The sequence below is a fragment of the Fukomys damarensis genome, unplaced genomic scaffold, assembly GCF_012274545.1.
Source record: "Fukomys damarensis isolate Sample0158 unplaced genomic scaffold, DMR_v1.0_HiC HiC_scaffold_15, whole genome shotgun sequence".
In the NCBI taxonomy this organism is placed as follows: Eukaryota; Metazoa; Chordata; class Mammalia; order Rodentia; family Bathyergidae; genus Fukomys; species Fukomys damarensis.
Window position 1 is genome coordinate 60,493,408 of NW_022900927.1, and position 20,767 is coordinate 60,514,174.

Here is a 20,767-nt window from a genome sequence, read left to right on the forward strand (position 1 = left end):
TGTATAACACGCAGTTTCCACAAAGAATCCGCATGAGGAGGATTTCCCCCCTCTCTTCCATAACCTGCCTAATGCACAGCTGTGTATGCCAGTTCTTGTTACCACTGGAGAGATAGATGAATGAGTAGGTGGAGTTTAAAAATATATTAGGTCTCATAGTGCTGATTCAGTTCTGTTCACTCTGAAATGATATTGTATTTATGCTCTCAATGAATTTTTGAGCCAACATCAGTTTTTAGCTTTTGAGTGACAGGTTTGTGACTTGAGTTAGGAAGATGTTCCTGCATCTCCTGACCAGTATTTATTTCTTACTGTGTTCCAGGTACTGTCCTAGACGCTGGTGTTATGGCAGTGAACAAGGTCTCTGCTTCTAGAGTTTACACTTTTTTTTTGGTACAGGGATCGAACTCTGGACCTTGCGCTTGTGAGGCAGGCAGTGGAACCACTGAGCTAAATCCGTGGTCTGAGTTTACACTCTTAATAGTTTATAAAATAACTATTTTAAAAGCTTTCACCTCTTTTGTTGTTGTTACCTCTTAATCACTGAAATTCTTCCTCTGAGAAGAAAGTCTTTGCAGGTTAAGAAGCAGAATATAAGAACAGAAAAAATGAATTCCCACAAAATTTTGATGAAATTCAAAATGAGAATCCTTTTCATAATAAAGGTCTACTAATGAGAGATACAGTTCTACTCTGGGAAGTCAACATTTTATGTAACTGGAATTTAATGTCAGTGTTCACTGTCATTGAATTGATTGCAAATCCTCACCTGTAAAATCGATACAAAAATGGATGCAGGCTGTATTGGGCTTATCAGCCACGTTTTGTTGACTTGGTATAGACTGTGGAGTGTATATTTTAACTTGTCAGGTGTTCACTAATATGAAGTAAGTTGGTTTTCTTGGAGATAAGTACTTCCCTCATATTTTTCAGACTAAGGACTTGACGGACACATTGATGGATAATATGTCATCTTTGAGCAGCCTTTCTGTTAGCACCCCCAAAGCTGCTGCAAGCACCTTCACTGCTGTTCCTTCCTCGGGCCTGGGCATGATGTTTTCTACACCAATTGATAATACGAAGAGAAATTTGACAAACGGCCTAAACGGCAATATGGGCTTTCAGACTCCGGGATTCAGCATGCCGGTTAACACAAACCAGAACTTCTTCAGCAGTGCAAGCACACCTGGCGTGACGAGCCTGACTCTGGGAGCGCCTCCTACCCTGCCGAACTTCAGTGCCCTGAGCGCTCCTGCTGCTGGCGTGAAGCAGACACAACAGAGACCCGCAGATATGTCTGCCCTTAATAACCTCTTTGGTCCTCAGAAACCCAAAGTTAGCATGAACCAGCTCTCACAACAGAAACCCAATCAGTGGCTTAATCAGTTTGTACCTCCTCAAGGTTCTGCAGGTATGGGCAACTCGGTAATGGGACCGCAGGTGAACGTGATAGGCCAGTCTGCCTTCGGCATGCAGGGTAACCCTTTCTTTAACCCACAGAACTTTATACAGCCTCCCACTACTATGACCAGTAGCAGCTCAGCTAGCAATGATTTGAAAGATCTTTTTGGGTGAGGTGCCTTGCTCCTGTGTTTGAAGGATACTTCCGTTTTAATCATGGATAAGCTAATTTACATCTTTGTTTACTTGGCTTGACACAACTATTATTGCTGAGTGAATGGTTTGGTGACAGCCTCTGTTGCCACAGCAGCAGGCATAGTTAGATGTATGAACTCCTAAACAGTTGAGTTTTTTAAAGCACTGAGGATTTTTTCCTCTTACAAACTCCTCTTCAAGTTTTTAAAAATCCAATCCTTACCAGTGTCGGAGAGAAAAAAGGACAACTGAGTTAATCTTGAATAGCAGAATTTTTAAATCAGATGTTTATTTTGCCTTGTAAATCTTGGTGTTATTTTAAAAACTGGGTAACTGCAAACGCCCTTGTCGTGTTCTACTTGGTACACAGTCTGTCTTCATAAGTCGTTAGTCTTCATTTTAATATGTGAAAAATCTTGATGCTGTCTTGATTTGTTTGCATTTAGTATGACTGAGAAAATGATGAGCATACAAATGATCAGGTTTTTTGCTTCTTCCAGTCTTCATTTACTCTTCAGATGAACTAGTGTTTAGTAATAAAGACTGAACAAATGCTCCAAAATTTAACTTACCTTAATTTTACTGGTTTAGAAAGCATTCTACACCATCTTAAATGCAAGCTAATCATTGTACATTATATTTTCGCATGGTCTGCCTCAAACAGCTATATATTTTTCTGCATTTACTTGGAAACATTTAGGATCTGTTTTTTCCTACCATATCACAGAAGAGCTATGTACTGCTATGTACAGGTGATTGTCAAAGCAATCTGATGTCATTTCCCGGACTGCTGCCTTCATGTTTCACTTTGAATTTAACCTATTGAGGTTGCAGCACATACGCATTACATTTTCAAAGGGAAGTTTGTAAGAATTAAACTATATTTAATGAGTAAACTTTTGAGATTTCTGCTGTATTGTTTCAAATGTAATTAAACTTCTCTACAAATGAACAGTTGTATCTTCTGTACCAATGGATTAATTTTCAGCCTGCCATGATAGTCTGACCTCATCAAATATTGCAGCTTAAATCTTTTCTAGAAATTCCGGCAACCTTTTATTTGAACATTTTAATGTCCATAATCAGCCATTTTTAGAAAGGAAAGAATTAAGTTCTAACAGGCAACATGTTTTATTTCTCAAACTTTTTTCTGATGTTTTTAATTTGCTGATTATTCACCCACAGAGCCTTACGCTGTGTCATTTGTAGTTTTAAAAATTATATTCCACTGTTACATGATAACTTCATCTTTTAAAGAACTATCTGTGTATTATAGTTGCTGTCATACAGTTTGTGGTTTTTAATTATCTGGAACCAGCAATCGTTTAAATAAACCATATGAAGTTTAGTGTGCTGGTACTAAGTTTATTCATTGAATATGAATATTCATTGAAAAATACATATACACACTCTAATAGTATTTGATTACAAAATATAATTTGATGACATGGCTGTTACTATTCAGTTAAGGAAGAGGGGGCACTTAAAAGTTAGCTTTCACATCTCGTGTTCTCGTGAGCTGTACTTTGTGGTTGGCTATAGGATTGATAAGACTGACGAAGAAAGTTGTTTAAGCAATGAAGAAAACCAGAAAGATCAAAAATATTTTTGTTAAATACATCTACAACTTGACCAGAGTAACTATTTTGTTTTAAACACAATATTTTTCTTGGGGAAAGCTTACAAATGGCATAAAATTACTTAAATGAGGATTTTTTTCTTTGTAACAATTCAGTAGTCACTTTTTTTGGGAAATGTTTTTTATTTTATAAAAGGACTTGATGTCAGTAATCACTTCCTGATTGGAAGAAAACCTTAATGTAACAATTTATATGACTTGAACTTCTAAATATGAAATAGGTTATTTGAAAAAAGTACTGTGTAAATCTTAGGTAATTTTCACTCACTGAGGCAGTGATGGTGCTGCATTTTTTATAAAGTTGTATGCTTTTTTTTCTACTTTCTCAAAGATATTTTATTGAGATCACTTCCATCAAACAAGCCAAGCCGTTGCCTCTTTTTGTTGTAAAATTGCCTTTGAAAAACTGTGCTATTTTTAGGCAAATGTGTTTCCTATGTGAACAAAGTATTTGAAGTACTAGATCACCTTAAAATTATTTCACATATTTAAAGCGTTTAAGCCTCTTTTGCTTAGAGTAGAAAATTGTTAGGTTAAAGGGCACCTACAGATAAAAATTACAAAAAAGATTTCCTTTTATTCGAATTGGTTCTCTTTTCTTCTAATGCTAAAAATGTGTGATATGTGTAGAGAATGCATAAAGGAAATGAAAATAGCCTGAATTTGATTTTTGTTTTGTTTTTATTTAGCAATGCTTATAGCCCTTCTACTTGATTAAGGAGGTGGTTTTTCTTTTTAAATCTGTAAAATACCTCACATGGCTGCATAAAGGAGTATGTGAAAAATGCCTGATAGCAAGCAAAGTGTGCACCAAATAAATTTTAGCTTTCTGAACCCTTGCATATTAAGTTGTGATTTCATACTTTGTGACTTAATGGTCTTGGAACAGTTTTAAGACAAATGAATCTGTAAGAATTGAGACTACCAGATGGTAAGAGCTCCATCGGCAGCAGAGGCTGACATGTAGTAAGACGTACATTTCGCACTGCAGCCACTCTGCACCTGAAGCCAAAGTTTGTTTTTAGTAAGTGTAATATTCTCTTTTAGTTTAGTTTTTTTTAAAGGTTAATTTTAATCCCTAAAAGGGTTTTGTGACTAAGTTTGAATAAGACTGAAGTACCAGGAGTAGAAGCTACACTTTTTTCCTAATCCATGCTTGAGAGCTCTTTACCAACATTCCATCCTTTGTTGTATGGGTTCTTCTGGAGATGCTTTCGCTGAGACTGACTGATGTAGCACGTAAATGTTCAGCATTTATCAGGCACTCTATATGTATTTATCCTGGAAGATGGTGAAGAGGGCGATGACAGAAGAGAGATTACATCATCAGAATTACCTTTGGACTGTTTGTCTGAACTGTAGTTGAGGAGGGTGGGGGTTCATGGTGCTTATGGAACCCAGATAGTAGTAGCAGACTGAAAGCTCACACGTGGGGGGAGTAGGCTGGAAAGGCTGTTTCACTGAAATGAAGCTGTTGGCTATTAGAAACTTCTGCTAACCATTGCAGCCAGTTGTTCCAGCCACTCGGGGATAACTTAACCTGAGATACCAGCCACATATGTAATTTAGAGTTTTTCTAGTACCTCAATTAAAAATTGGGAAATTAATTTTAATATAATTTAGCTTAATAGATCAAAAATATCATTTAGGCATGGAATTGATGTAAATCACACAAAAAACTAACGAAACATTTTACATTGCTTATTGGTACTTAGTTTTGAGAAAGCACATATTTTAAACATTTGCAGTGCTGGATAAAACATTAGCGCGGGTGTGTATGGAAGCGTCATACCCAAAGGAGCGACCGACCACCGTTGACTGTCTCGCAGCTCCACGCTTCTCCTGTCTGCCCCGCGTGGTGCTCAGCTCCTTCCCAGGGGGGCGCTGCAAGGCAATAGCAGCAAATAGACCCATTCGCTTCTGGGTTCTGCTTGTGCATTTCTGTCCAGCGTAGGAAGCCAGTATCCACCAGAGGGGCTCTGGCGGCGCCTCAAGTTGCATCCAGCTCTGCTGCCTCGGGCACGCCCTCTGCCGTGTTCCTAGGGAAAGCACCCCCTCCGAAGCAGCCCACTCACCTTGGCAGAGAGCCCCTCCCGGTTTCTGGTTCTGCTCCTCTTTTCCTCCTCTTTCCTCAGCCCGGAGGTAGTTGCTCTTTTTTGACACCTATTTTTTCTGTACTTTCTTGAGTCCTTGTACGCCTTTAACTAGTTAACCAGCTTTTTCTGGTTAACAGTCACTATTAAAACTGCTGTTCAAAAGCTGGTGTGACTCCTCTCTCCTCACTGTGCCCTCATGGTGGACCCTGAACCCAAGACTGAGCTGTTTTAAAGTGGGGTTGTGTGTTTCATGTGCTGCAAGCCCAAGACGCATGGCATGGCAGATTCCTTTTAAAAAATCGGTAAACTTTAAAGTTTTTGTCTTTCGCCTTTTCACTCAGAACGCATTTGCAGTGCACGGTTACATTCCTCGCGTGGGGCTGGCACCTTCACTCCTCTTTTCCTCCCCTTCCTCCATCTCTTCATTCTCCGTCCCCTTGAGAAAAATCTGTCTCCCTACTTCCGATTATATTTACTTTGTTCTTTATTTTTGCTCTGGGTTTCTCATATAAGAGAAACCACGCGACATTCAAGCTTGGCGTGTCTGATTTATTTCTCTTGACGTTACGGTCTCAGGGTACAGTCATTTTTTCTACACGACTCAAGTTTGTCTTTGTTTATGGCAAAGTAGTACTCCATTGTGGAAATGCTTCTCTTTGTCCATGCATCCTGTATTAAAAACTTGTTCGAAAAGTTTTTTAGGAATGTACCAGTAGCGGAAATAAAAATACAGTTCTTTTGTGTAGTTTTGCTAGTAAACCTGATGTTTGACGTTTGTAGTAAGGCAATGGGATAAACTTCAATGTGTGGTTTGTAGGAATCAGTATTCGTGTAGGTCTATTCCAGATCTTTATCCCTACCCCTGCCAGTCTTTCTGAATACAGTGATGGGACCAGTCAAATAGGTATTTCCGTGGGCACACTAGAAACGGTGTGGACTTGTGTACCTGATACAGGGCGTGTGTGGGTGTGTTTTTTAAAATTTAGCCAACAATGACAGCGTTCATGCTCCCTGGACACAAGGCAGGGGTTTTTAGGCATTTGTTCATGTGTTGGGACACAGCCAGAAGTGTTTCTGAAATCTTGCCTGTAGCTGTGGGCACCCTTCGACCGCCTGTGCGGAGTTGGGAAGGTCCCTCACCGAGCGCGGCCTCAGAAGTGAGTTTCTGTCCTCAGCCTCGGCTGCAGAGCTGGTGTGAATCCGCCCTCACTCAGCACCAGTTCCTGTACTCCAGACACTGGCAGCAGCCCGAAATCTCACTTTTTAAGAAATGGTTATGAAATTGGCCCCAAATTGAGGCTTCATTTCTCTAGAAATTCTGAAATACTTTCAGCCCCTGATGGACACCTTTGTGCCTGGCTTGCTTTGTTTGGACCACAAGTCGTTTCCTTCACCGCACTTCCCTTCCCATGGTGCGCAGTCTGGTTTATTCGGATTAGATGAGGGAAATGTGTAAGCCCCAGGCTCAGCTCCTGCTTTGGGGAGGTGCTCCACCGATACCGGTGCCTTCCTTCTGATGGACATAGAATTCTAAAGCTTCGCTGGAACAAAGAACACGTACTTCAACGAAGGAATACTGGAATACATTTAAACAGGCCGAGCAGGATGGTGGCTTTTGTCTGTAATCCCAGAGCTCTGGGAGGCAGGAAGATCACGAGTTTAAGCCCAGCCTGGGCAATTTGGTGAGACCTTGACTCAAAAAACAAACAAAAACAGAACAAAAACAGTAAAGAAGGGCTGGAGATGTAGCTCAGGGAAAAGGCCCCGAGTTCAGTCCTTAGTAAGACACGCACGTACGTAGGCACGCACGTACGTAGGCACGCACACACGCATGTACGTACGCACGCAGGCCAGAAGAATGTTCGTGCGTCCTGGGGGACACAGTGGAAAGTAGGCCTTTCTCTGAGGGACTCTGCGCTGTAGTTACAAAAGCAGCTCAGTGAAGAGCCGACTTCGGAATAGATGTACGCGGTGACAGCTACGGAGCAGAAGCACGCCTTAGCGGAGATGGGGCCTGAGCCCAGATGCATGGAGCCTTTTAAAAGGAATTTCTTAATGCTGTTATCAAATGACTACTTACGAATCTCATCTCAAGATGGATGTACGAGGGAGGAGATAACAATAGGTAGCAGTTCCAAAGTCTTTTTGAATCCTAATGTTCTAGGAAAACTGCTTGAATGACGGGAAATCTGTTCGAATAATTTGATGACTAAAAAAAAGTAGAACTAATGTTAGCTGCTTAAGATGTTTTCCATGGGAGCCAGGAATGACAGCAAGGCAAGGAGCAAAATAAGTGAGCTATAAATGTTACTTTCACCTAATCATTTATACTTTTTTTTTACTATATATGAATTTATTTAACTTCACAAATTTTGAATACAATGATTACACTTTATATGAAATTGTGCTACCAGAAAAAAGAATTATAATCGATGCTCTATCAAAATTTTTAAAATTTTAAATCATTTATACCTTATGGGATATTTCAGAAACTTAAGGAGGCAATGTAGGGGCTCAATAAATAGATATAGAATACATGAATTCTTTTAAAACTAGCTGGTTTCTGGGGAAGGGGGAATGTCAGCTGTGTAGTATGTAAACTACCAGAAGGTGTCACTGTTTCCCAAGTAATCGTATTAGCCATGTTATAGGTGCATTTTTAAAAAAACGGGCTGGAGGAGAATATCTGACTTGCGGGCATGGTGGCACACACCTGTAATCCTAGCTCCTCAGGAGGCCAAGGCAAGTGTATTATAAGTTTGAAGCCAGCCCGGGCAAATTAGACCCTGTCTCAAAATAAATAAAAAGGTCTGAGGATGTAGCTCAGTGGTAGCGTACTTATCTAGTAGTATGTGCATGGTCCTGAGTTTAATTCCCAGAACTGTACCCTTCCCCAAGATCTGGCTTGTGGTATTGAATCAATGAAATGAGAGGCTCTCGAGAGAAATACTTGTGGAAGGTATGGGTGGATTTGTTTTGCCTCGATTACTATAATGTTGAAATTATCTAAATTATTGCACAATTGTACCTGCTCCTTTAAGAGGGTGATAAGTCTTCCAAAATATGCTCTGTTTTTTTACTTTTTTCACCATTTCAGTTTGTACTGTTATAACCCAACTACCTTTACTGAATTGCGAGATTTTCTAGTTGTTATGGCTTGTATGTAGATGTCCCCCCAATGCCTCATTCACTCATAGGTGGGTTTTTTTGGTAGGTGGCTGGATCTAGTGTGTGTGAGTGTAGATTAACGGTGTGTAATAACTACATTAGTCCACTGATGAGTTTAGCATAGTTCTGGGTGTGGATAATGGGAAGGCCACCCTAAGTATGGGTGGCCCCAACCAATAGGCTTGTAGCCTGAGTGGAATAAAAGGGAAAAAGTGGCCAATCCTGCTGCTGCTTTGGTGCTTTCTGTTTGCCCTGCCATGGACTGCTTCTCCTCTGCCCTGCCCCTCGGTGGGCCACCTTGCCTTGGAACCAGCCCATTATGGACTGAAACATCTACAAACTGTGAACTAAAATAAACCTTTCTTTATTTTATTTTATTTATTTATTTTTTGTGGTAGCAGAGACCTTGTGCTTGTGAAGCAGGCGGTGGAACCACTGAACTAAATTCCCAGCTCAACCCTTTCTTTTTTTTAAACTTGTGGGTGTCTGGTATTTAGTTTCAGCAACAAGAAAGTAACTAAAATATTAATATATTTTTGTCTTATATGCAACCTAAATATCCTTGACTCATTCAGTGTTTCCACAAGGAAAGTCTTCAGGTGACACGTGAACAGTATATATTCAAAGCATACAGGAGGCCGGGGATTTAGCTCAGTGGTTCTACCGCCTGCCTCACAAGTGCAAGGACCCAAGTTCCATCCCCAGTACCAAAAACCAAAAACAAAAAAAGCAACAAAAACCACAGGTAGTAACATGTTAAATAAAAATAATTACATTATAGCCAGAAAATAGACTAAAAGCTTGATAATTGAGTATGTTATATTGGTGGCAGTAGGAAGGAGTATCTCTATGAGAAAATATGAAAAAACAAGGGAGGAAAGGTTCATGGCTCACGATTTTTGGGATTTCAGTCCATGGTCAGCTGGCTCCATTGCTTTTAGCTACTTACTTCATGACAGCTGGGAAGCAGAGAGCAAAGGGACCACAGTTTGAGAGGAAGGAGCTGGGGACCATTTATAGTCCCCAGGGTCATCATCCCATAATCCGTCTCCTTGAAGCAGGCCTCACCTTTTGTTTCCATCATTTCCCAGTAATGCCATCAAGTTATGATCCTTCGGGGGATCGATTAATCCACTGATGAAGTTAGAGTCCTCTTGATCCAATCACTTTCCCAAAGCTCATCATCATTGAAGTCTTCAACACAGTGAGCCTTTAGGGGACGGATCGTATCCAAGCCAAAACACTTAAGACGAAATGTTAAGTAATTTGTTATAAGTGATGGATGGTGGCAAGCAAGTGAGTCGGTCTCTTGTCTGCCTGATAGCTCAGAATCTCACTGGTTACCCCTCCACGTTGGAAATGTGAAATGCAGGAGTCTGCCCTATTTGGTTCTATGGGTAGTTGTGAGGTTTGTGGGAACTAGGAAGAATTTAAAAGAGCTTAGAAAATTATGAGAAGTGTGAAATATTAACAGCAGTGGTTCCTCGCATTTCTGTATTTTAGTTACCTGACTTTGTTTTTTCAGCTGAGGTCTTGCCACATGTCCCAGGTTGGACTTGAACTCTTGGGCCCAAGGGATTCTCCTGCCCTCAGCCACTTCAGTGCCGAGACTTTAGAAATGAGGCATCATGCCCTGTTCTTGACCATTAAAATAAAATTCATTAATATATTTTGAAAAAATGACACTTAATATTTAGGTAGTTATGGTGATAGGCTGAAAATAGATCCTGGTAGGTTTCTTAGGTGTCTGTGTATGCAAATTTACATTTACAGAGTGTTGTGGAGAAATATTTAATTGTGTCATAAAAAACCTACAGTTCAGGAACACAGAGCCCAAATTATTTCAACTCCAGTATTGGACTCAGCTAAAGTTAATGGGTCTAACAATGTTTGCTGTAGATTGAAAGCCATGTGGTAGAATCAAGAGAACACTTGTAATCAGGTGGGTTTAAATCTTGGCGCCACCAAAAACTTTGTACAGTAACTGTGGAGAAGTTCTCGAGGGAGCCTCAGTTCTTCATAAGGAAAAATGGGAAAATCTGTTTGACATTCTATTTTGTCACATCCACTTTTCCATTCTACTTTATGAAACTCTAGTCAGGAAAATAAAGGAGCGGTTATAGTAGGGTGGAATAAAGGTTCCTGTCAGTCTCCCCTCTGGTCTTCTCCAGGCTGAGGCAGATAGGGTTAATGTTGATCCACCATTAGTTAACTGATGCTTTATGTTCATTTCTCCTCACTCTGTTGTCACTTTGCCCTCACTTTCAGTGGGATATTTTAATGAAAGTAAACATACTAGCATGTAATTTTTGTTTGCTTGTTTTGTCTGGTTTGCTTTTTTGTTTTTTGGAGACAGAGTCTTGCTCTGTAATTCAGCCTGGACTTGAACTTGCTAAGTAGCCTAAACGTTTTTACCGTCCTGTTTCAGCTTCACAAGTGTTGGAAATATAAGCATGTGCCGCTGCACCTGGCTATTAAGTAATCTTGAAAATCAGTACTCTGTTTATTTTTCAAATTTCTGTGGTAGTTATCACATGCTTACTTATAGTTAAGTGTTGAGTAAAGTTTTTGAAGACACAAAGATTGTGAGTACATCTTTCTTGAGTTGTGCTAAAGGCACTCTGTACTACCTACAGTAGGGTCATAGGATCTCAAAGAACATAGGGAACATAATGGTTCAATCCCAGAATATGGGCTGTAAGATCTTGTTCCAGTTCTCTGAATTCTACTGGCTCTAGGTTATGTTGGGTGAAATTTGAATCTTGATTCTTTAAATCCTTGTTTTACAAGATTGTTAGGGGAACCAAATGAGATATTTGAAAGGATTTTGAAGAAAAGTTTGACTATTAATGAAAGAATTAAAATCAGATATGGGGGTTCAATGAAAAGTCAAGCGTCGTGTACATATTGGTCAGTACTAATGAAAGTTATCAAGAATATCCAGATTCTCCTTGAGAAAAATCCTTAGTAAAAGAGAAATTTTTATGTTGGCCTCATGATGTTAGGAGGGATTGAGCAGGAGAGTGTGGAAGAGGGGTAGTAAGTGGCATCGGCTAGAAAAATTGCCATTGGGTTCAGGAGAGAAGGAACCCCAAGAAGATCTTGTTTTCATTACCTTTACTTCCTTATGAGATCTCTGTGTTTAATCAGCTTTTCATTGCTGTCACCAAGTAACTGTCACCAGATAAGCAACTGAGATGAAGAAATACTTTGGCTCATGGTTCCAGAGGTTTCAGTCCATGTTTGACTGGCTTCAAGGAGAAACATGGCAGAGGGATGTGGTGGAGAAAAGATGCGCACCTTCATGGCAGCCAGGAAGCAGAGTAAACAGGGGAAGAGCCAGAGGAAGGGGCTAAGGACAAAATAGTCAAAGACACACCCCAGAAACCTACTTCCTCTATCTGTGCTCCTCCTAATCGTCCATCAGCTATAACTCAGCAGTGGGTTGGTCTGTGGATGAGGCTGGTGCCCTTAGCATCCAGTTGTGATTCTGGGGGCTGTTAACTCAGTGGTTCTGGTGCCTGCCTAGAAAGTACAAGGACCCGAGTTCGATCCTGGTGCCAAAAAAAAAAAGAACAACTGTGGTTCTGTGCTTCCCTCTGAATGGTGCTACACTGGGCATCAAGCCCTCAGTACCTTAGTCTCAAGGGGCACTTCATATCTAAACCATAACAACCTCTTACGCAGAAAGGTGAATAATTGTTTATTTTCTAAGAGCAGGAAAAATGGATTGAGAGAAAGATAGCTTCTGTCTAAGAGAGACAGAAGGGGACCCACAAGTGGGCTGCCCGCCCACACCGCTTCTTAGAGGTGCTTTATACAGCAAAGCCATGTGGTGATGCGGGTACAGAATGGGACAAAGCTATGAGACCCAGCGGAAATTTACAAGGTGGGCACGAGGTGGGGCAAAACCATGACCAACCAGTAATATTACAAGTATAGGCACCCAGGTAATATTGATTAAGTGTGGGTCAGATGAGAAAACAAGTCACGTTCAAGGAATTTTCCATTTACAGTATGAATCACTGCTGTCTCTCCAGGAGGTGGTGCCTCTTCTTTTTATAATGCTAACCAGTGACTATGCCTCAATTGTTCTCCATATTGGCTCCTGGAAGGCTGGCACCTGAGGACTGGGGATTTGAGGGCTGGCACCTTGAGGGGGCCTGGTCTAACTGCCTACAAGATATCTAATTAACTTACCTATCTACAATATCCCCCCCACAAGAAGTACCCCTAACTGTCGTGAGGGGACAAGGGGTGAAGACCGTTCTGACTGCTTCCGGCTGAAGAGAGTCATAGTTGTGATTGGCAGCCATAGTTACTCTATGGAAGATCTATCTAAAGGCCCTAGATGGGCGCCAGGCATCCTCATCTTGGGTGAGGATCAAAGCCAGGGCCCTACATATGTTAAGCAAGTGCTCTCTGCCACTGAGCAATACTCACAGCCCAGAAAGGAGGGCAATTTGGTCTTTAGCTCTGATGCTGGTTAAAATTTGATTGGATTTGATGAAATTATTTCCTGCAAAAAATATTGTCCTCATGTTTTTTGGGGATTTGTTGGTTTAATTTTGGTGGAAGACCAGAACAAACTGGCTCGTAACTAGCCTAGGAGCTGTGCTTGCTTTGTGGTTGCAGCCTAGCATTCCACCTGTCACAACTGGCCGGGCAGGCTCGGATATGTGTGCGTGTTAGGTAGAAATGACTTGGAATTGCAGAATTAGGGTTTTAAATAATTGCAATGGCCAAGATTCTTTATTTGTGAGGAGTGGAAACTATCTTAGCTAAACCAAAAGAAGACAGTTTCTTATAAGGACATGGGTAGTTCATAAAATCTAAGGACAGAGGGACAGCTGAGTTTAGAAAGACAGGGACTGGAATGCTGTAAAAAACCACACACACCCTCACCCTATTAAAATTTCATTCTTTTTTTTGTTTTGTTTTGAGACAGGGTCTTACTATGTAGTTAAGACTGACCTGGAACTCACTATGTCGCCCAGGCTGGTCTCGAACTCACAGCGATTCTCGTGCCTCAGGCTCCTGAGTGCTGGGATTACAGGCGTACACTGCCATGCCTGGCAACATTTCATTCTTCTTACTCTGTCAGACTGACATATTCTGCATCTCTGTTCAATAATGTTAGCGTGTAGCCGCCCCGCCTTTCTAGGTCCAGAGTGTTTCAAGGTTTAACTGGCAGCCTTTCAATGCCAAAGTTAAATTATTAGGAGAATCTGGAACCTTACTGGCTCAGGGTAGTTCAAGTGTTTATTCCTGGTCCTTTCACCAAGGGTCATACAGGATATGAACAGGTCTGTCACTGTTAAAGGAGAGATGGCAGGGAGACTGGAAATTTCTGAGTATGAGTAGTTGCTATGATCTGGACATGCACCCCTTGGGAAATCTTGGTTAATACATGTTCTCCAAGGGAAGAGGTTTTATTTCAGTATAGGATGATGGGAAGTCATCAAGTATATACCAGTGGCTGGAAATTTTTTCTAGTATAAATGTGGTTTATATATCCATAGTGGGGAGCAATGCTTATATTTCACAGCCCACAGTGATTTCTCTGCTACTCATAATAATTTCCTCTGTCTTTACCATATTTGATACTTTGAGATGGGGAACATTTATCTAATGCTGTTCTGCAACAACTGAATTGTACAGTGCTCAAGATCATTGCTCCAGCCTTGTTTCCTACGACGTGGACACACCCACCCAGCTGTCATACACTGTGCAAGCTTCCCCAGATGCCAAGTTTTTTCATGCTTGTCTTCCTTCCCACATGTTTCTTGTCTCCTGAGTGCATGCACTGCCATCCCCTTATCTGGGAAGCCCTCCTGTCCACTCATCCATCAGCTGAGATTGGCATCCTTGCTTGCGTTCCCATAACCCTCTATTGTGGCACTCAATACTCTGTGGTGGACCCATTTATTTCCTGTTTATTTGTTTCTTCAAGGAGAACATCACAGTCCAGTCTGTATTAGCATTGCCTAAAGAGGACCTGCCACCTAGTAGACCCTCAAGAAAAAGAACAAAGGAAACAGTGAATGAAATGAGCCTGAGCTTCAATTCTAGTTGTGTTAGCTCTTTGTTGCTATAACAAATATCTCATATAACAAACTCATAAAGATAAAAGGTTTATTTGGATCATGGTTTTAGAAATTTGAGTTCGTGATTGGTTGGCTGTATTGAGTTGGGCCTGTGGCAGTGCATCATGGCAGGAGTACATAGAGGACCACAACTACTCACTCATGGCTGGGAAGTAAAAGAAAAGAAGAGGGAAGGAGCAGGGTCCTATGGTCTCTTTCAAGGGCACACCCTGGCAATGACCTAAAGACCTTCCTTTAGGCCCCACCCCCTGAAAGCTCCACCATCTCCCCGTGGACCAAGCTAGTGATTTAGCTTTTTCCATGTGGATCTTTGGGCAACATTCTAGATCTAAACTGTAGCACTGGTACAGTCTCTCTCTCTCTCTCTCTCTCTTCAAAACTGGGGATTCAATCCAAGGCCATCTCACTAAGTTACATACTGAGGCCTTTTTAAAACTTTTTTTTCCATTTTGAGTCAGGGTTTTACCAAGTCACTAAGTTGTCTATGCTTGGTTTAAACTTGTGATCCTCCTACCTCAAACTCCCAGAATGCTAGGATTACAGGAATGTACCATCACCTCTGGCTTTAGATCTTGCTTATTGACAGCTTTCATGTAGAAGTTAATAGTACAGTGGACCTTTGAGTTATGACCTGCCTGACATATGAACAACTTGGGTTATGAGTAGACTTTTAGTTTTAACTTACAAACAAGATCTTGAGCCAGGGATTTAGTTCAGTGGTTCCACCACCTGTCTTGCAAGTGCAGAGTCCTGAGTTCAATCCCTGGTACCTCCCCCATCTTGAGATATGACCCAAATGCTGGCCATTTGTTCCAGATGTTCTCAGATACAGATTTAACCTTTAAAGAGTTCTGGGAGGAACATGACTGCATCCTCTCCTGTGTGGGACTCACTAAGAAATCCTGGGCTGGTGTCTCTCTAAGGATGCTGAGATCTGCCTGTGTGCAGGAGAGAGACTCTGTAGGCTGTGGAGAGGAGCCTGAGCCTTCAGTTGACCAACTTGGGTTACACCCAGCCCTTGAGAATGAACTGAGTTCGTAAGTCAAAGGTCCACTGTATATTTCTGGTGTCACACTCCTTGGGTCCATCTCTCATGTACTAGCCAGTTTCTTAGCTGTATGAACTTAAGCAATGTGACCTCTCTGTGCCTCAGTTTCCTCATCTGTAAATGATACAATGATAATATCTACCTCAGGGTCATTGTAGGGAATAAATGAGTTAATGCATAGTAAATGCTTAACACCTGGAATGAGAAAATACTCTAGAAATCTTATCATCATCGATCATCTTAAGTAGTACTGTCAAACTTAGTGGATCCAAGTGTTTTAAGGGCAAGACATTCTGCAGGAATGATTAGTGCCCTCAGCAGCCATGGACTCTTTGAGGTTGATACAGTCTTTACCTAGTGGTGCTTCCACTATGTGCTGTAAGAGATGAGAAATTTAGAGGTATGTGGGGGCTGATGAATGGTTAGATGGTCCATCAGTAGAGGCTTTCTGTAGAGTGTGTTCACTATATTTTCTTGTGATTGTATTTGCTTTCAACAAATGAGTTTGCTCTTTGGAGCCACATAAAGACTTGGTAGCATGATTTCCTGGGGCTTTTTTTTTTTTTTTTTTTTTTTTTTTTTTTTTTTTGGTGCTGGGAATCAAACTCGGGATCTTGTGCTTGTGAGGCAGGTGGTGGAACCACTGAGCTAAATCCCCTCTGAGCCTTGAGAAGTTATGTTGGCAAGGTTGGTGACCAGAAAATAAGAGCACAGGGCTGGACAGCAAATTCTTTTTTGTAGCAATGGATAAGTTGTTCCTAAAATTTAAATGCAAAAATGCAGAAGATCTGGGACAGCCCAAGCAATTTCCTTAATAGACCAAAGTTAGGATTTTCATTTTCCATTTCAAAACTTACCATATAGCTGTAGTTAAGACAATGTGATATTGGCCCAATAATAGACATATACATTAACTGAGTAGAATTGAAAGTCCCAAAATAAATCTTTGTATTTTTGTTCAATTGATTTTTGACAAAGACGCCTAGACAATTCACTGGAGAGAGGGTAGCATTTCTAAAAAATGATGCTGAGAAAATTGGATTATCATGTGACAAACTTAGACATTGATCTCACACCATGCACAAAACTGAACTCAAAAGAGACCTGAGACTTAATGTAAGTGCTGAAAACAATAAACTTCTTAGAAGAACAGCCGTGGGTTAGGCAAATAATTCTTAAATATAGCAAAAGTACAGTTCATAGAAGAGAAATGAATTTGACCTCACCAAAATGAGGAAGCTTGTAATTCAAAGTACAGAATGAATAAAATGAAATGACAAACAGCAGACTGGGGGGAAATATTTGCAAAAGATATCTCGGTAAATATAGAACATCCCTGGGACATGTATCCGGGATACATACTGATACATGTCAATAATAAGCAGACGAAAAACCATTTTCAAACATGGAGAATATTTATATAGAAATTTCACCTCTCAAAAGATACTTGGATGGCTAGCAAGAACCTAGAAAGATAGTCAGTGTCATTAACTATGAGGGAAACGTAAATTAAACCTACAGTGAGATACCCTTGCCATGCCTACTAGAACATTGTACTGAAAAGGGCAGCCAATGAATACTGGGAAGAATGTGGAAAAGTAAGAATCCTGATACATGCTGGTGGGAATGTAAAATACCACAGTCACTTTGGAAACAAATTTGACAGTTTCTTAAAAGTTAATCATGTATGCACCACAAGAACGAGTAATTCCACTCCTATGTACTTATTCAAGAAAAACAAAAGCATGTCTGCACAAAGACTTATAGGCAAATGTTTGTAACAATTTTATTTATAATACTCAGAAGTTGGAAGTAACCTGAATGTCCATCAGTACCTCACTAGATGAGCAGTATGTAGTGTACCCATGCAATGCGGTTATTCTCAGCACTAAAGGAAGGAACAGACTATTGATGTACGCTGGGTCTTGGGCAGACATCACACTAAGTGAAAGAAAGCCAGAGACCATACAACATGATTTATTTCTATAAAGTTGGCAGAAAGGGCAAATCTGCAGGAAAAGAAAATATTGGCAGTTATCTGAGGCAGGATAGGGGGTGGTGGATGGGGATTCACAGTAAATACGAGGGATTTAATTGGGATGACAGAAATGTTCTAGAATCGCTTCATGACGATGGCTGTACAACTTGGCAAACTGCAGAGAATCACTGGACTGTCCCCTTGAGAGAAGTGAATGATGTGACACTCAAAGTGTGCTGCACTGCAGTGTGGGCGGGAAGGGAAAGGGAGGGAGGAGGTGGGGAGGGGGGTGCTTTTGGATCTGGCACTAGACGGTCTGACTTACTAGTTGTGTGAGCTCAGACAAATCCAACCTCTCTTTTCCTCAGTTTCCTGTAAGTAAAATTGGAGAAAATAAGCTACTAATCACAAAGCGGCAAGGTGAAGTCTGTGAGAATATATAAAGAGTCCTTCAAACCATATAGAAAGAGTCCAGCAGATTAGCAGTATTTGGCCTGCCGAGCATCCTGTATGATGTAGCTTACGTCTAGTCTTAGAGAAGGACTTGACTGTGGCTCGTGGAGGGCAGTGACCGGCGCCGTGGAAATAGCTCCCGGGAAAGCTGGGTGCCCGTGGCATGTGACTTCTCAGTCACGTCCTGGGGCTGAAGTCCCAGAGTCTTGCAGATAAAGGCAGTTTCTTCCTCGTGAAATCACTGAGGGGCCTTATCCTGCCTCGTCCTGCAGACCATAAATGTGAGAGCAGCGTAACACATCAACCCGAATCCAAGAGGTTCAGGTCTCACCTGTTACCAGCCAGGTCCTGCTGTGGCAGAGGACAGGTGATGTATGCAGGGACACCTCACCTATCTACGAGGCTCTAAAGAGGAGAGAACCTCCAGAAGTGACCTGGATGATGGGGCAGCAGCCTGAACAAACCCCAGGCATGGTGGGGAGCTGGTTTAGCTCAGGCAGGTGCCCCAGAGGGAGAAGAACAAAGCTGGGTCCCACTGTGGGGCCTTGGGCATCATGACTAAGGGTTTCTGTATCTCAAGGACACAAGGAGCCAGCGAGGAGCTTCATCAGGTGACAGATCTCTTCAATCAGATGGCCTCAGTGGGATCTACACCACATCTTGAGAGAGCCTGCTCTGTTGCTGAGAAGCAAACCAATGTCCTACATGGTCATGCCCTGGGGTTTGCATCAGGCTTCTCAAGGCAAGTGGCTCTCCGGGGAGCATATCCATGCCAGGGCCAGCTGAACAACAGTTTTCATGACTCCTCCAAGGGGAATGAAAGGCGTCAAGTGGTGGCTGAGAGCCTGACTGCAGGGCCAGGCCTCAGAAAAGCAAGGACTTGGAAATGTTTCATAAATGTCATTGAGTGCCTGCTCTGGCCGAGAGCCCATTAATGAGTCCAGGCAGCTGGAGGGGCAGGTGTGCAGGTTGCTGAGAGGAGAGAGAGATTGAGGAACACCACGGGCCAGCCAGGGAGGCAGGAGGGGCTGGAGCTCAGCCACAGATGCTGCTGGTCTGGGCCCCTCGTGGGCTGGAGCCCACATGAGCTCCTGCAGCTGCAGCCAGGGAGAGAGAGGCCGTGCTCAGTCTGCTGGTGGCTGCGCGAGACAGCGCCACAGGCTGCTGCTGAGCTGCTAGGAGAGAGAGATTGAGGAACACCACGGGCCAGCCAGGGAGGCAGGAGGGGCTGGAGCTCAGCCACAGATGCTGCTGGTCTGGGCCCCTCGTGGGCTGGAGCCCACATGAGCTCCTGCAGCTGCAGCCAGGGAGAGAGAGGCCGTGCTCAGTCTGCTGGTGGCTGCGCGAGACAGCGCCACAGGCTGCTGCTGAGCTGCTGGCTTTTGCAAGGGGCTGAATTCCCAGCCAGGAACCAGCCCCCTCCCTGCCCCCAGAGAGGAGAGAGTTGCCTCTTCTTGGACGACCTGGGGCTGGGCAACATCCCCTTTTTGATTTTAAATAGTTCCCTCCAGAGCAAGAGCAGGAGGACAGGACCGACATCCAGGTGGCCATCAGGGGAAGCAGCACTCCCCACGCTGGCGATGAGGAAGGATGACTGTTTCTGAGAGCTCCTGGTAACGGCTTGGAGCTGCCCCTGTCCTTTTCAAAATGCCTTTTAAAGCATTTGATACCTTCAGAGAAAAGATTTTGAAACCTGGAAAGGAAGGAGTGAAGTCTGCTGTGGGAGATTCGCTGGGGATTTTACAAAGGTAAAGTTTGAATCCAAACTTTAGGCTTATTTCTGGGCAGCCTCACAGTACTGATGTGTGAGATTTTATATTGTATTTATAAAACCTAATTTTAATGAGGAGGGAGTGGGTCAGATTAGATAGTTTCTGTAGTCTCTTCCAGAGCCAAAAGTCTGCATGGAAGAAAAAAAAAGTGCATCAGAATTATTGGGCGGAATTAGGAAAATACCAAGATAAGTATTCTATTTATCAGCAGGATTAGCACTCACTGGTGGTGATGATATTGCAACAATATGCTTGGTATAGAATTAGAATAGATTCAGGGATAGTATTTCATGTAAACTCAATAGTAGTGAGGTATATGGTTAGGCTTCGAGTTGAAATAATTTTAAGAGGTTTTCACTGCTAATGAAAATTAAATATTTGCAATTTTAAAGCTTGTTATATAAAATATAAAGTGGCTCCTGATGAAAAATATTTTGCAAAGAGAAGGCTAATTGCATGACAGTTTCAAGAAGGTAACTTTAAAGCAAGAAATATCCCATGATAAGAGTGGGAAAATGTTCAGTACTATTATGTGAGTGAGGTTTTAGTCCAAGACAAGATAACTTTTTTTTATTGTACTGGGGATCGAACTTGGGTCCTTGCACTTGCGAGGCAGGTGGTGGAACCACTGAGCTGAATCCCCGGCCCCGACAAAATAAATATTTTAAAAGTAAAATACACTGTTAGCACCAGGAGAGTTTGCCATAAATGAATGGATTGATGTTACATTTTAATTTACTATATTTTATAGACACAGTAGTAAACACCTCAGGTTTTAGAGATGAATTAATCCGTACTTATGTGCAAGGTAAATGACTCCTTTGTATCTCATATTAAACAATGTGAAAAATACGTTGGACTAGTTTTTTATGTGTTTGAATAATTATATCTCATCCCAAGGAGTGAATGT

At 41.9% G+C, this 20,767-nt stretch overlaps 2 protein-coding genes across 5 annotated transcripts in view; both read left to right on the top strand.

Moving 5' to 3' along the window:
• Scyl2 (SCY1 like pseudokinase 2) overlaps nt 1–4,069 on the top strand; it is a 58,570-nt gene extending 54,501 nt beyond the window's left edge. For all 3 annotated transcript variants that reach the window (XM_010631387.2, XM_033763858.1, XM_010631386.2), the window contains one exon: nt 934–4,069. In XM_010631387.2, the coding sequence (XP_010629689.1) occupies nt 934–1,575 (642 nt within the window). In that variant the 3' untranslated portion in view covers nt 1,576–4,069. The remainder of the gene's footprint in view (nt 1–933) is intronic.
• A 15,338-nt stretch (nt 4,070–19,407) lies between these two features.
• Nucleotides 19,408–20,767, top strand: part of Slc17a8 (solute carrier family 17 member 8) — a 53,263-nt gene continuing 51,903 nt past the window's right edge. For both annotated transcript variants that reach the window (XM_019208535.2, XM_010631385.2), the window contains exon 1: nt 19,408–19,833. In XM_019208535.2, coding sequence (XP_019064080.1) covers nt 19,733–19,833 — 101 coding nt within the window. In that variant the 5' untranslated portion in view covers nt 19,408–19,732. The remainder of the gene's footprint in view (nt 19,834–20,767) is intronic.